The sequence below is a fragment of the Parambassis ranga genome, chromosome 2 (genome assembly GCF_900634625.1).
Source record: "Parambassis ranga chromosome 2, fParRan2.1, whole genome shotgun sequence".
NCBI lineage: Eukaryota > Metazoa > Chordata > Actinopteri > Ambassidae > Parambassis > Parambassis ranga.
In genome coordinates, this window is record NC_041023.1 from 16,647,743 (window position 1) to 16,662,684 (window position 14,942).

The 14,942-nt window shown below is 41.4% G+C and overlaps 1 protein-coding gene across 1 annotated transcript in view; it reads right to left on the reverse strand.

The window, feature by feature from the left end:
- ptprua (protein tyrosine phosphatase receptor type Ua) overlaps positions 1–14,942 on the reverse strand; it is a 178,614-nt gene that overhangs the window by 61,227 nt on the left and 102,445 nt on the right. The window contains exons 5-7 of the mRNA XM_028429850.1: positions 9,100–9,215; positions 4,834–5,005; positions 2,755–3,048 (exon numbers count right to left, since the gene is read on the reverse strand). Of these exons, the coding sequence (XP_028285651.1) occupies positions 2,755–3,048; positions 4,834–5,005; positions 9,100–9,215 (582 nt within the window). The remainder of the gene's footprint in view (positions 1–2,754; positions 3,049–4,833; positions 5,006–9,099; positions 9,216–14,942) is intronic.

The window sequence follows — 14,942 nt, forward strand, 5'->3', positions numbered from 1 at the left end:
AAAAGATCGGCATCTCCATTGTCCCATAATCCTTCACTATTACAGACACCCACAAGGTACCAACATTTAACCATGCAAATTACTGAAAAAAAACCTATGTTATAAATAGTTGAGGTGCACAAACGGTTGACGATTAGCTTTAAGTAGGATTCATAGATAGATGTGGTTTTTCAGCTCCACTCGAGCGGACAGCGGACAAAGCGGGCGTCATAATTTAGCTCTTTTGTGGAAAACAAATTACTGCAATGTGCATTACATAGCATCTAGCAAGTCTGTTTGTGCTTTAAATGGTTATTTACCTGAATGCTCAAGGAGGCAGAGCGCAATAGGACTGAAAGAGACAGATAGATTGTCTAAATAATCATGTCTGTATCTTGAGAGGAACGACCGAGCTAGTGGTGATCTGAGGTACAATTCATACAGTCCACATCCATAAGACACCATGTGGGTGTTTCTATTATACTAGTTTAAAAGTCTGCATTCCATACATGCACATTGGAATGCCATCCTCAAGACTGTATCCATGTCTATTATGTTGAAAGTGAGGAACATGCACAACATATATGGAGGCTAATGTGCAACCCAGAAAAGCTAATCTTAATTCTGCCTGGGTCCACATATTCCTATTGAGACCATACTGTGCCATCAGTGGGGGGGGGGGGGGGGGGGAAGTCCTGCAGCAGTTGAAGTCCCATATATACTGGTCCACAACACTGAGACAGCTCATAAATTGTACACATCAAGCTGCCACAGACCACTCTAGAGTCCACGGTAGTTCAAACACTGAACTTGCCAGAATGCTTGTGTTTACCCCCTCAAGTATCCTTGAGGAAATCTACAGATGAGTCTTTTTTTATATTTTATTAATTCATATTAAATATTGCAGTCTTAATTCCCTTTTAACCTCCATTTTTGCATCAATTAAAAGACGAGCTGAGGCAGAAAGCATGCACCCAAGGGTATCTTTGATGCAACACCTCTGTCCCAACATAGTGTGTGTCAGACACTCCTTCTGGCTGCCTCTCGTTGCCCTCCATTGTCCTCAAGAACTCTGTACTTTTCGCATGTCATAATTGTGATCTGTCCTCACGATGGAAATATTTGCAGAGTATAACATACAAAAAGGGCAATCGCATAAAGAGCATGCACACTTGGGTGGGAGCAAATGGGCGCATCATTCGTTTAGCATTTGAGCTCTATGTGGTCGACCACCCCTGTGGAATTGAAATCCTCTGCACCGCTAAGTATGAAATGTCACACTCAACAGAGTGTCCAAAATGAAGAGTCTCGCCGCTCTCTGCGACACGCTAGAAAGACAAATTCATCCAGGGTTTTTGGTGTCGAAGGGCCTCTGCTGTCTGCCGCTATCTACCCTTGGGGAGGGGGGGGGGGGGGTTCAAGCTTCAGATCTGAGCAATGGGAGCCGACAGGAGGTGGGCGAAGGGGAAAGAAACTGACGAGAGTGGATCAAAGAGCGTGGCAGGTGACGGGGACGTCATGCCGTCTACTTGACAGAGCAGCAGGGTGTCTCTTTTTTCACCCCGATGAGCAGTGCGGCGGCTGAAGATGAGAGGACCTTGCATAATAACTGCAGGGTCTCTCCGCAGCTGGGCACGGACCTTTCCGAATAAAATTATCACATCAACTCAACAATTATTGCGGCAAAACTCATATGAGTATCACACTTTCATTAGTGCTAAGCCTAAAGTGAAAGCATCAGACATTCTGTCTGCTGCAAGGACAACAATCACACCCTTTGTTCTCAGCAGCTGCAGGCACACAACAACTTGTAAAGTGAAGCATCTTAAGAGTGCGATGCAGCTCAGAAATAGGGCAAAATCCTTGCTCTGTAGCTGCAGGCGTCACCTACTGTTCTCTTTGTTGACTGATGCTATCTCCCCCTGACCTTCTCTTGCTTTTTTTAATGTTCTGATGTCTTTTATTTCCCTTACTGTTGCTTAATGTTGTTTACTTCTAAAGCTGTGAAGCTGGAAGGCGCTCTACAAAAAAAAAATCTTGCTCACACTATATGGACAAAAGTATATAGTCAGTCTAATGAAGGGTGATGAGGTCAAGACAGGCAAGTTCTTCCACAACAAACATATTTCTTTGATTACTTTTGGAACCATGTTGGAACAAGAAAAGCCAATACACACAAAGTTATCATCTAAATCCTCATTATATGTTCTGAAGCTGCAAAAATAAAGATGGAGAATTGAAGTGTTGAACTGTCAGTTTGGAACCCGGAACCTTTCTCAGGATGTTTTTCACTAGTTTGTTCATAATTGTCAGAATATAGTGATTGATTAATCATGAATAACCAATCAATATTGCAAACAATCACCAGCTGCAGGATCTAGAAGACTGCAGCAGCTTTAATTATAAAGTCCTGCCCCTCTATGGAAACAGCAGAAAAAAAAAGTTTATCTGCATTTGTACAGTGTCATCAAACCAGCTGTTAAAATTTGCTGAATTGTTGTCATGGGCCTGCTGCTCACAAAGTTTTCATTCATGGCTTCCTAAACTGTACGAAAAAGTGCAGATTTTTTTGGTTTTTAAATGAATTTTTTTAAAATGATAACAGATTATTTCTGGCATTTTTTATTTATTTTCTTACTTTTTAAACTATTTTATTATAGATTTGGTTGTATTTACAATGAAACCAAGGACCAATGCAAAGTCTAGTGAAATAGACTGTTTAATGTCATTTCATATCAACAAATATACAAAAAAAATAAAAAAATCAGGGCTTACCTGCACACTTGGTCCTGCTGACCAGTGGGGGTCCTGGTGCTCCGGTGCCCCCCTCACCGGGGCGGGTGAGCAGGACACTGATGCGGTACTCCGTGTCTGGCTCCAAGTGCCAAACCTTGTACGTTAGCGAGCTCACACCGTGGGTCTCTGTCCACATGGACTGGCTGGCCCTGTACTGGATTTCCCTACGAATGACCGGTCCATCCCCAACGATGGAATTAGTGTTGAGCTGTATAATCAGATAGGTGGGACCTGCCCGCAGCAGCTGTGGGGGTGCGATCGGAGTAGGCGGCACTGTAACAGAAGATTTGTCATTTAGTCTAACTGAAGCAAATTTCAATTTTCAAACAATAACCATCCTATTAGAATAATGTGAAATTCGAACTAGACGAAAAACATAAAAAGAAATCCTATCCTTGAAAACGCTCATGTTGCCTTCTCAGCACATAGATTTTCTCTTTTTTTTATTTTACAGTTTCAATAACATTATTTCTGCTCTGCTAGAGCATCGACTCATAAAAATCTTTCAATCACATAAGGAGTGTGTGAGAGACAGGCGCAGGCAGAGTCTAAGAGAGACCCTTAAATGCTGAAAATTCTTCATTTTCGCTCTAATGCCGCTGAATAAGAGCTCATTTGCATGAATAATTGCAGAACTAATTCTGCCCTCTATGCACATAAAAAAACCCTTTCAGACTTGATGGAGAATATGACCCTCATCAAGCAGGTGAACTCGCTAATGAATTTAGCGCATGATGCTAGACACAGTACAAGATTGTTGTTTGGTATATGCACAACTGAAAACACCTGTGTGCAGACAAACGTACATACATACACCTATCTGAGGTAGCTTATTGTTGAAATCACTAATAATAAAGCTAGGTACAGTGAAGAAGTTTCTAAAATTCTTACAGCATTACAGAACTAGCACAAACTTTTATCCATTATTTGTGAATATGCTTTAACGAACATTGAAGATGTGAACCAAGAAACCTCACCTCACCCACATCAGGCACCGCAGAGCAACAACACCCTGGTACCATCTCAGACAGCTAATTAGGTGGCAACAGGTGCGTAACATGATGGTATAAAAAGAACATTTCAGAGAGGCAGAGGTTCACTAATCTGTGACAAACTGAGTCTAAAAATAGAATGATATAATAATATAAAGAACAGCAAAATGTTTCTCAATATAAATATAAATATAAATGTAACTCCAAGTCAGTCACACTCCTGTGAAATCAGCCTGTCCAGTTAGGATCAACACTGATTGTGAATCGATTTCAGCTGCTGTTGTGCAAATGGAACAGACAACAGGTGGAAATGAGAGGCAGTTATTAAGACAACCCCTATGAAGGAGAGTTTCTGCAGGTGCTGCTCAGACCCATTGTGAGACCATATGCTGGTGCAGTGGGCCCTGGATTCCTTCTGATGCATGACAATGCTAGGCCTCATGTGGCTGAAGTGTGTCAGCAGTTCCTACATGATGAGGGCATTGATGCTGGCCTGCCCGTTTCCCAGACCTGAGTGGACTGATGCTTTAATCCAGGTCTGGGAGGAGACCCCTCATCAGGAGCATGCCCAGGTGTTATAGGGAGGTCATACAGGCACGTGGAGGCCAGTCCATAGCATCAATGCTATTTCCACTCAAGTTGGATAAGACTTTAATGTTTATTGTGAGTATGGTTTCAAATCCAGAACTCCATGGGTTAATAATTTTGATTTACATCAACCATTTTTATGTCATTATGTTCTCAACGCATTCCAGTATGTAATGATTTAAGATTTTCAACTGTAATATTTAATTAATTGAGATCTAGGATGTCCTTCATTTTTTTGAGTTGTACATGTGTTGTATCAAAATATTCAGAGAATCAGGAGGTGTGTCTGCACCAAGGGACAACATTCCTTTCCCAAAACACTGAGTAAAAAAGGGTAAAGGCTTTTTCTCAACAAAAGTTGTAGTATTAGTCATATTTGTGTTTTTGGTTTTACAGACAGGTCAGACACAGAAAAGGGAGAATGAAACAATCTCAAGCAGCAGTACTGGAATGAAATAAACTATTTATGCTTCCTCACCTCTGACGATGAGTTCTCCAAAGTTAGAGACAGCGGCGCCTCTGGGCGACAGGGTGATGCAGCGGTAGAGGTCCTGCTCTCCACGCTGCGCCTCTACCTGGAAAGTGGCCATCAGCCTCTTGTGGCTAAGCCGAGACAGCATGGACGTGTCCAGCACTACGCCATTTCTCCGCTGACAACCAGACAAAGACCACATGGGGAGACATCAGTCGTGAATACACACCAAGCCAACCGCATGTATTTACCTGAATCCTATTCAAGTGATTAAAAAAAAACAACACAACGGCAGTCTGACAAGTAGACAGGTAGACAAAGGAGAGTTGGAATTAGCTACATGGGAGAGCAAGATAATAAATATGTGATAAATGTCAGCGGTAACAATAGTGTGTTCACTCGCCAAGGCAGGTGACATGGGCCTCCTGGGTTGTTGTTTTCTAGCATCTCCCCATCTCTCACAACGCTAATGTGTCAGCACTCAAGGCAATGGCTTCAACCAGTGGAAGAGGAAATTCCAGTGTTCCAGTGTTTCTGAATGAGCTGTTCCAGGTGTGAAGTACAATGTATGCAGGCCTCTCACAGAATAAGCAGATTATTATGTGAGCTGTTGTAGACATCTGCGTGTTTAAATTGGTTTAGGAAGATGATGGGAGGGTGCACCGCTGTTACAAAATATGAAATTATCTATAAATTGTCTGCTGCCTAAAGCTACAGATTACACTAGATTTTTTATATATATTTTTTATGTTGCCACAGTCACCTCTGGATTATTAGCTGTCAGATGTTAGGCAGATCCTTTAAGGTCATGGACACTGATAGCACTTCATCTTACACACACAAAGGCTCACCTAAAGGTCAATACAAATTTAGTGTCCAGGTGCAGGAGGAGTGGTGGAGGCCCGACGGTCAACCAGGAGATGAGGGTTACATTCACTGCCCCAAAATGAGTGATGAATGATGGGTGACCAATGTACAAAAGGGAGGCTAAACTATCTTGCTCACACCCACAAAATACCCACTAATATATAAATGTATGAAACTGCATTTTAACACAAATCAGTGTGACAAAAATTAGCTAACAAGCCTAAAATTGACTACTTTTATTTGGGTCTGTCTCATCCACTAACATAGAGGAGGCAGGGTCTAAGATCTACATGGTGCAACCAGCCAGGCTGGGTGGCCAATTTTAGGTAAATGTCAGGTCGTCCATGTTTATATTAGACAAGAACCTACAAAAACCTTTTCCCATAAGTGATGCATGGTGGCGGTAGTGTCATGTGTCATTTGGAACTATTTTGTTGCATCTTGCACAGGAAGAATTAAGCTGCTGTCATTTGCTGTACAAGGTGGACACAGCAGACACTGAAAGCAAAGGTTCTCATACTTCTGCCATTCACATACTGTATATATGCAATATTGGATCATTTGTCCTTTCACAAACTTTCAAACACCACTTTGGGGCAGTGTTAGCATTTAGCTGCTAACATGATAGCCTGTCAAGCCAAACAAACGAAAGATGACCATCGTAGGAGAATCATGGAGATATCTTTGGTGGATATATCATGGCTCTAAGTAGGTGGTCTAACGTCACACTGTGAGACAGGTTCAAGATCCACGTCACATAGTGTGTCATGGAACGGTCTTATATATCACTAACAATCGCACAGTGTATAAAGGCCATAAGACTAGTGGTTTTCACATGGATGCAAAGTATAACCCAGGCTTGTGTCAGTGCCTACAGTGTGTAATGTGTTGTTTGTTTTCAGTAGCAGTGGTTTGGTTTGAGTTGATTAAACTGTTTGATGTTTTTTCACATTGTCCACCTGCAGGCTTTTAAAGCAAATAAATGCTTCCGTTTGCCAAAGCGTGCTGCCAGTCCTCCCGTCTGGCTGCCAGCCCTGCATTAAATCATCATTAAGAGTTTGTCCAATAACTAATTCAGGTTTGGACTGAGAACAAGTTAATGTTACAAGATCTAAATAGCGTCTGACTCTGACTGTCTGCAATATTCGGGGGCTGGAGGACAGCGCAGAAACAAATATGATGGTAATTGACTAAGAAATATTACGCTAACGATTTGTTTGGACTACCTAAAGAGAAGAAAGAGCGGAGGAGAGAGAGAGAGAGCAGCTCCACGATGGAGTCCAGAGAGGACCTCTGCTGAACCAGGGAGATCAAAGAGAACGCAGAAATTAGCAGAGTCAGAGCTGATGATCAAACAAGCCCTGAACAACAAATGGGAGAACAGAGGGGAGTAATGGTTTGTGATATATCTCTATTTTCTGCTATCAGTCTTTTTTTTATTATTTTAATGAGAAAAGCAGCGAGGCGAATGTTAAAGTTCATCGTCAAATTAAAGAAGGCAAGCCCTGTATTGTTTGCTTTTTTCCTGTGAGTGTGTGGCTTCCATCAGCGATTTCACAAACTCAGAAGATGATAAAAAAAGAGTCTCTTTCACATGCTGATGATCTTCAAAGGTTTCAATTCAGAGAAAAAAAAGAAAGAAAGAAAGAGGAGGGGAGGAGGGATGGAGTGAAATAAAATCGGGCGGAAACACAAGGGATGGAAGTATACTGAGATCTCATTTGCAAAGCGCCTCCTCCCTGCTGCTATCATTTCAAAAGCACTTAGATGTGTAGGTTTCAAGGCCAGACGAAGAGTGGAGGCATTTTTTTTGAAGACTAATATTAGCTCATATTCAAACTAGTAAAATTGAAAGTATTTTTTTTTCAAGGGAATTGACTTTTCAAAGGGGGCGGAGGGGAGGTTGGGGGGGATTTGTAAACTAAGTGCCATCTCAGCCAAAAGGCTACAAAAGCCTCTAAACTCTCAAATGACTCATTTTCCTGCAACAATGCGCCCATTAAGAGACAAAGAGAGTCACAAACTTACTGCATTATTTAACAATGGCCGTGTACTGTATTATTACTGGGATTATGCTGAGGGTTAAGATAATGGCTCCTATTTTCTTTAGTAGCTTGCTAATAACAAGGTTCAGTTCATTTCTTTGTCCCCAGACGTCTATATGGATATGAAGAAAAGCACAGAATGACACTCGAGGCACTGATTTAAAAAAAAAAAATACCCAAACTAACTATTTAACATCTCAGACTGGTATGCCCGCACAATCACAGCAGCAATGGCTAAAGCCAATGGTTCGAACACACTCGCTAACCCTTAGTCATTGCATGACATTGCTTATTCTCTCCTCTCCTCAGTGTTTATCATCCACATGCATCAAACTATACTTGATTTTATATCAGCTGTAATATGAGTAGCTATATCAGTTTTCTGCCTGTTATTAATGATAACCCATAACCTGCTACATCATTGTTCTCCTCCTCTTCCTTTCTTTGGTCCTATCTACCTTCTCCTCCTTTCCTCAGACAGCCGTCAGCAGGAGGGTGACATGGTGAGTGGGCATACACTGTATATAAACATGAAGGACATGACAGCTCCCTAAAAGAGAGGGCAAAACATGTGGACGCCCTCTGGTGGCTGACTGCAGTGCAGGTCATATACCTACCATAGGTATATATATATATGTCCACTAACATACCATGCATGTTAGTGGACAGACCTGGCATTTATGGTTTGTTAGTTAGCTAGTTCTCATCATGCTGATTTGTGTTGACATGGTCAGTTTCTAGAAACATTTTGTTATTGTTGGCTAAAAATATAAATTTTTTTATAAAGAAAGAAGACATTTTTGTATCGCTGAATTTCCATGGCAACCATACAAAGCACAGCAGTGAAGTCTAACCATTTGTTAGTAGGACTGAAGGTAAATGGGTGCTAGCTGTCCAAAAATACAAAAATAAAACTGTACTAAACTAAATTAATAAGGCAGGAAAGCTCTGAAAGAAACTACAGTAAAATATTACTGGCTTTGCTGCATATTAGAAAAGTGTTTTTCCGACCATATGTTTGATGGAACATGTTGTCTGAGGGTAGGAATATTCTCTTAACTGGTTTAGACTCAGACGCGCTGAATAAGACTTTAATGGGAGTCTAGCCAGCAGTCGTGCATGTAAATGTAACGCCTGTAAGCTCCTCTGCATAAGACTGTCAGCTAAATGCCAAACATGTAGAACATCTCTCTCTTTATCCTTTGTGTTGCTTCTTCCTACAGTCTCCAATCCTATTCTCCACTCGCTGAGATGTGGGCTTGACCGTTGGAGCAAAGCTAATAAATAAAAACAAAAAAAAACAACACCCTCTTGCACACACACACAAACACACTGGCACCTCTCTCTCTCTTGTTCTCACCTCCAGTAGGAACGGCTCACTCTCAGAAACTTTGCCCGTGGCGACACATTGGAACGAGGCATTCTGCCCGGCATTCACCTCCACGTCACCCAGCCGAGAGAAATGAGGCACCTTGTCTGTTGAAGGAGGACACACACACAAACACAAACAAAGACAGTGTGATGAAAGTGGCACATCTGGAGCTGAGCGTGGCTTGTCTAAATATATTAAACACACAGATGTGGAGTGTAATTTTTTCAGGCCTAGAAACACACACGCACACACACCACGTCATATAAATTTTGCATTTTCGGCTCATTTTGCTGTTTTTAAATACACAATTTCACCCCCCGCCTTCGCATAACATAAGGTTGCATGTGAAAAAAGACCACACACACAAAAACATTTGTTTTGACTCACCGTATAGTAAGTCACACAACACATGGTAGGTCTGCATAGTGGTAATTAAATGTTTGTACACTTTAACCAGCAGTTATAGCTGCTCCAAAGGTGTAATGACTAAGATTAACAACGGCTCTCTTCTATTGTTCTCCCAGTAAGCCAGCCTGCACAATCACCTGGAGTCACAAACTGGTTTTTCTAGCATGTAGCATCATATTGTACAACAAAAGCAACATTTTCTGTGCCAATTTTTCAAGTTGCACTTGGCAAGTTAGCTAATGCCTTTCTGGGCTATATGTCAAGCTCCATATTCATTACTTTTACTTCAAGTGTTTGCCTTTGACTCATTATAAACTGAAATATTAAAAAGCATTTCAGCATTTGCATTATGTACAAAGCTGGCGCACGGTGTGTTGTTGTGCATGTTAATTAGGACAAAATGTAGTGAAATAACATTTGGATATAGTCATGTTAATAATAAAAAAAAACAAATGTATGAATACACTTTCACATCTAAACTTTCTAAACAAATTAATATTAATTATCTGTGCATTCTAACTTTTAACCCCAAACTTATTTTAAAATTCATCATCTAACTTTAACAGATGCTGTATAGGTGACAGGAGCTTATTATTTTTCTCTAAATATACATATTAGTTTCATTGCGTGACATTTAATCATTTTTAATCAGTTTGCTTGCCTACTTACTGTTTGATAGAAAATAAATAGAAAAATAAGAGTAATAGATTTTTTGAGGCAAGAAAGTGATTGTTTGTAAAATATGACCTGGACCTGGTGTGAACAGAAAGAGGACTGAGGCCCCCAACAAATCTGCACTGGATCACAAAGAGAACCCGGTCCGCTTTGCAATAAACTTACAGTGTGAACACAAAAGGAACTTAGACCTTTTTATGTTATGTTCACCTTTTGGTCCACTTGAAGAGGACTAGGTGTGAAAACCCTTAGACAATCAGCTTCTCTTGTCTGCGGAGTCTGATATAAGTGCATAATTGACCATCATATTCACACAGGTGACATTCACTGTGTTTATATTTGTTATGATGGTGGTTTAATAAATTGTTTCCTATATTATTCTGGGCCTCTACTTCCTGTTTTATTTTGGCAGTCGTAACTTTTGTGTGGGTTTCATCCCATCCTGTGGTCGCCTGCTCTGCCCTCGTTGTTTCCACCTGCATCTCGTTATATGCTCACACTTGGTGTATTTTGTCCATGTACTCTGCCTTTGACTAAGTCAGTTTATCTGTTTCTGATATACACCATTCACTGGAGTAGGTCCACTTCAGTAGGTACACTATCCACTTCATTAGGTGACATCAATGCGACGTGCTGGAGGCATTCCTTAGAGATTTTCTTCCAAGTGGACGTGATAGCATCACACAGTTACTTCAGTTTTGTCGGCTGCACGTCCATGATGGGAGTCTCCTGTTTCACCACATCACGAAAGGTGCTCTATTGGACTGAGATCTGCTGGCTGTGGATGGTTTGTCAATGTTACAGATGATCTGATCTTTGTGACATGGTGGGTTATCTTGATGGAAGTAGCACAATGTGCTCAAAAAGAGGGAATATGGTCAGCAACAATACTCTGGTGGGCTGTGGTCTTTAAAGCAGGCTCAGTTGGTACTAAGAGGCCCAGAGTATGTTTACACCAAATTCTGAGCTGTCCATCTGAATGTGTCAGCAGAGGTGGAGACTCATCAGAGCAGTTTTTACTTCTTCTATTGTCCAGTGTTGGTGAGTCTGTGTGAACTGTAGCCTCAGTTTGCTGTTCTTAGCTGACTGGAGTGACACCCGATGTGCTCTTCTTCTTCTGCTGCTGCTGTAGTCCATCTGCTTCAAGGCTGTTGTGTGTTCAGAGATGTTCTTCTGCAGAACTCGGTTGGTACCAGTGATTGTTAGAGTTCCTGTTGTCGTTCTATTAGCTCCAACATTCTCCTCTGACCTTTGACCTCAACAGAGAGCTGCTGCTCACTGGATAGTCTCTCTTTTTCTGACCTTTTTTTTGTAAACACTAGAGATGGTTGTGTGACAGACTCATACCACATTCAAAGTCACTTCAGTCACCTTTTCTTCCATATTCTGATGCTGCTTCAAACTTCAGCAGGTTGTCTGTAAACAGGCGTAGATAATAAATAGGCCTGCGTCTTGTAATATAGAAAGAAATGTTTCAATGCAATTCAAATTGCACCTAAACATATAGATTAGCATTACTACACCAGCCACATTCAATAGATCCAGCCGTGGTGTAAACATAGATGTTCTATGTGATGGACTAAATTAAATTCCAGCATTTTCATACTTGTCTTTTCACAGTAACTACCAGCAAAGATTGGCTGAAATGACAAATAGTACACCTCCTGTTTTTTTTTTGTCCTCATTCCTCTCTCTGCAGTGCTCTTCATGCTCTGCCCACCCAATAAGAAGGCTAGGAACAGATATCCTCGGGTGCATATCTCCAACCCTTACCAAACTCATTTCACACATATACACCTGTTATGTATTGTACTGGCAGAGCTGAAGTGACCCCAAGGAGAATGAAAAAGCAGACAGGCTGCCTGTCAGAACAGTTTGCGTCTTCTTAAAGAATTACTGAACACGCCATTTGAGGATGAGGAGGAGGAGGAGGAGGCGGATGCATTAATTGCTTTAAATGGAATTTACAGTTATAAAGCATATAAAGCAGTGAGGATGTGTGACCTGCTGAGCTTTAATTAATACTGATAACCATAAATAGAGGCAGGGTAAATTGAGTCTCAAATGTATTCCCAAGATGTCTTTAAATTAGTAATGCTGCCTCTTATTGGTGATGCAGGAGAGATAGCTCTTGACTAAAACACGTGTTTGGAATGAAGACTCAAGATGAAAACACACATGTCGACTTAAGCGGAATCTTTGCTGAGGGCCACTGCCATTATTCTTGCTGCCTGTAGGGTATTTGTGCCACTGACTAATGTTTGCTTACATCTTATCTGTGTGCATGTGTCTGTGTGTATAGGGTGTGGGCTCACCTGTATGCACATGTGCTTGTGTGCGCACGCGTTTGCATGTGTGTATGCGCATCAGGCCGCTGCAGACAGCTGCAGTGAATTTTACAAACACCACCATGTAGACAGAAACACATAGAAACTGACAGCAGAGATGGCACAAGAGCACTGGGCAAGAGAACTAGACTGGGTGGCGCTGCAGCGAGTGCCACCAGTGAGAAGACAGAGAACTTCACTCGTACAACGCGGACTCTCTCTGAGAGCAGGTTCTATACATGAGCATGTTTAGGGTCGTGGTGAATTGTGGCAAAGTGTTGAACCGGTGTTGTGCAGCTTCACAGCTCTCTGTGTTGCTGTAACGTCCAAGCCCTGCAGCGCTGTGACGCACCGTGGCGACGCAGACAGCGAGCTGAACGTGGTCTGCTCAGAACATCCCGTAAACATTACACAATGAGTTAAAAACATAACAACTACCTGTTGATTTGACACATTTTAAGACAGAAGCCGCGGGCCATATAAAGTCCGACGGCCTTTATACGCTACGACGCACCGGAGTGACGCCTTTTGTCATCCAGTCTCTTTGGCAGCGAGAGGGAGAGAGAGAGAAAGAGAGGAAAACAAACCAGCATGCAAATGTAATTTATCACGGCCGAAAAACTTATCGAGCCCATTTAATTTATCGTGCAATTAATTGATTTATTGTTTATCGCGACGGGCCTAGTCATAGCCACCTTGCACAGAAGGCGTTAACTTTGAGAGCCCTAATAAATATATATCCGAGTCCTGATCGGGAGGTAACAGCCGATTCCGATCGAGTCTGAAATCACGTAATCGGGCCCGATTTCCGATCATGTGATCGGATCGGGACATCCCTACTTATAACTATCCCCTATAATGTGAGATAAAAAGGCATGGTGAGGGGTCACCATCTGCACCCATGGCTAAACTTAGCCTGACTCACCTACATGCTAACTGTGCTTCCACCACCCCAAATCACCATGGTAACACATCCCGTTCATATAAGTAAAAAAGGCAAACGTTCAGGGTTTTTTTTTTTATAAAAAAAGGCAAAGAAATGGACTCTAGAAAATGGTTATTTTAGTCTCTCTGCCTGTCTCCCAGTGAGGATTCAATAATGTGTGATTTTCAGCCACATATCTGAATTTCATGAGCTGCTCATAAATACCCTAAATTATCATTCATTAACATTTCTCCACATTTATGCCGCTAAAAATTTTTTTTTTTTTTTTTTTTACTCTCATCGAACACCACTGTGGATCTTAGCAGAAAATACAAGCTTGTCTGATCAACAGTGCTGATGTCATTTCTGGGGAGATTGACATATTAAAAATGGAGCTAAAGCTAGTGTGTCAGCTGTCTTCACATACTACATATAACTATTGTGTGGGTGAATGGCGTCAATATTGGTAAATACACTTGACCAAAAGTAGACACCATGAACAACTTTATCTGGTGTTGTTGTACTTCTGAATGTGGGTAATCTTAAACTGCAGTCTACTAGCTCTGCAGTGGATGATTTGTTTCTTTATTGATAATTTCTTTATAATTATGATTAATATGATTCATGCTTTGCTTCCTGTATTTTCCTGGCATCGACATCTGGTACATATAAATGTCAGTGCACCTGATACCCGTACATACAGTAAAACAGGTTTACTATGTATAAACTACCTGACTGCAGTCACACATTCCTACTTAAATTTTTATCAGCCTCAGTTTTGCTAGCAGCTAACAGCTATCTAGTTAACTCATTCAAGTGATGCTAACAGTGTACGAGCATCACGATTGAGGAGCATTATAAGCTTGCAGCGTGACACCTTAACTCTTCATCCTCATCCTCAGACTCTAAACCCCTTCAGTCCAGCTGCACTGTCCTCTCTGTCTCCCGCAGCATGCAGCTTTCTGTCCAGTTTGCTGACATGGCCCAAAGACTTTAGCTTTGATCAAAGGTCTTGTATTGACGGTAAGAGCTCTCACTCTAATGACTGTTCACCGTCACACACATGTACATACCCACACAATGAGACAAGCGATCAGAAGAAAGTCAGACATCAACAAGATCTTTGTTGTACGAAGACAGTGTTTATGTGACTTGTTTCATCCAGCAGAGTGAATAAACACATGAAGCCACCGTCGTGTAATCCACTGATTTCAACAATGTAACTGTATTCTAATTACCATGTCTTTAGACTGTAACCGTAATGGAATACAGTGACTCATATTTTGTATTCTAGTTGTGTAACACCGGTACATGTAATCCATTACTCCCCAACACTGTTTACTCCACAGTTTCCCCTATAGAAGGCAGCCATGTTGCTGCTTGTTTTGCCAATGAGTCTATATGAGGTGTGAGGATTCAGGTTTGTGAAGTGACATCTACATTATACCCTATAACAAAACATCCTTTAAAAACCACTTCAACCTATACCCACCATA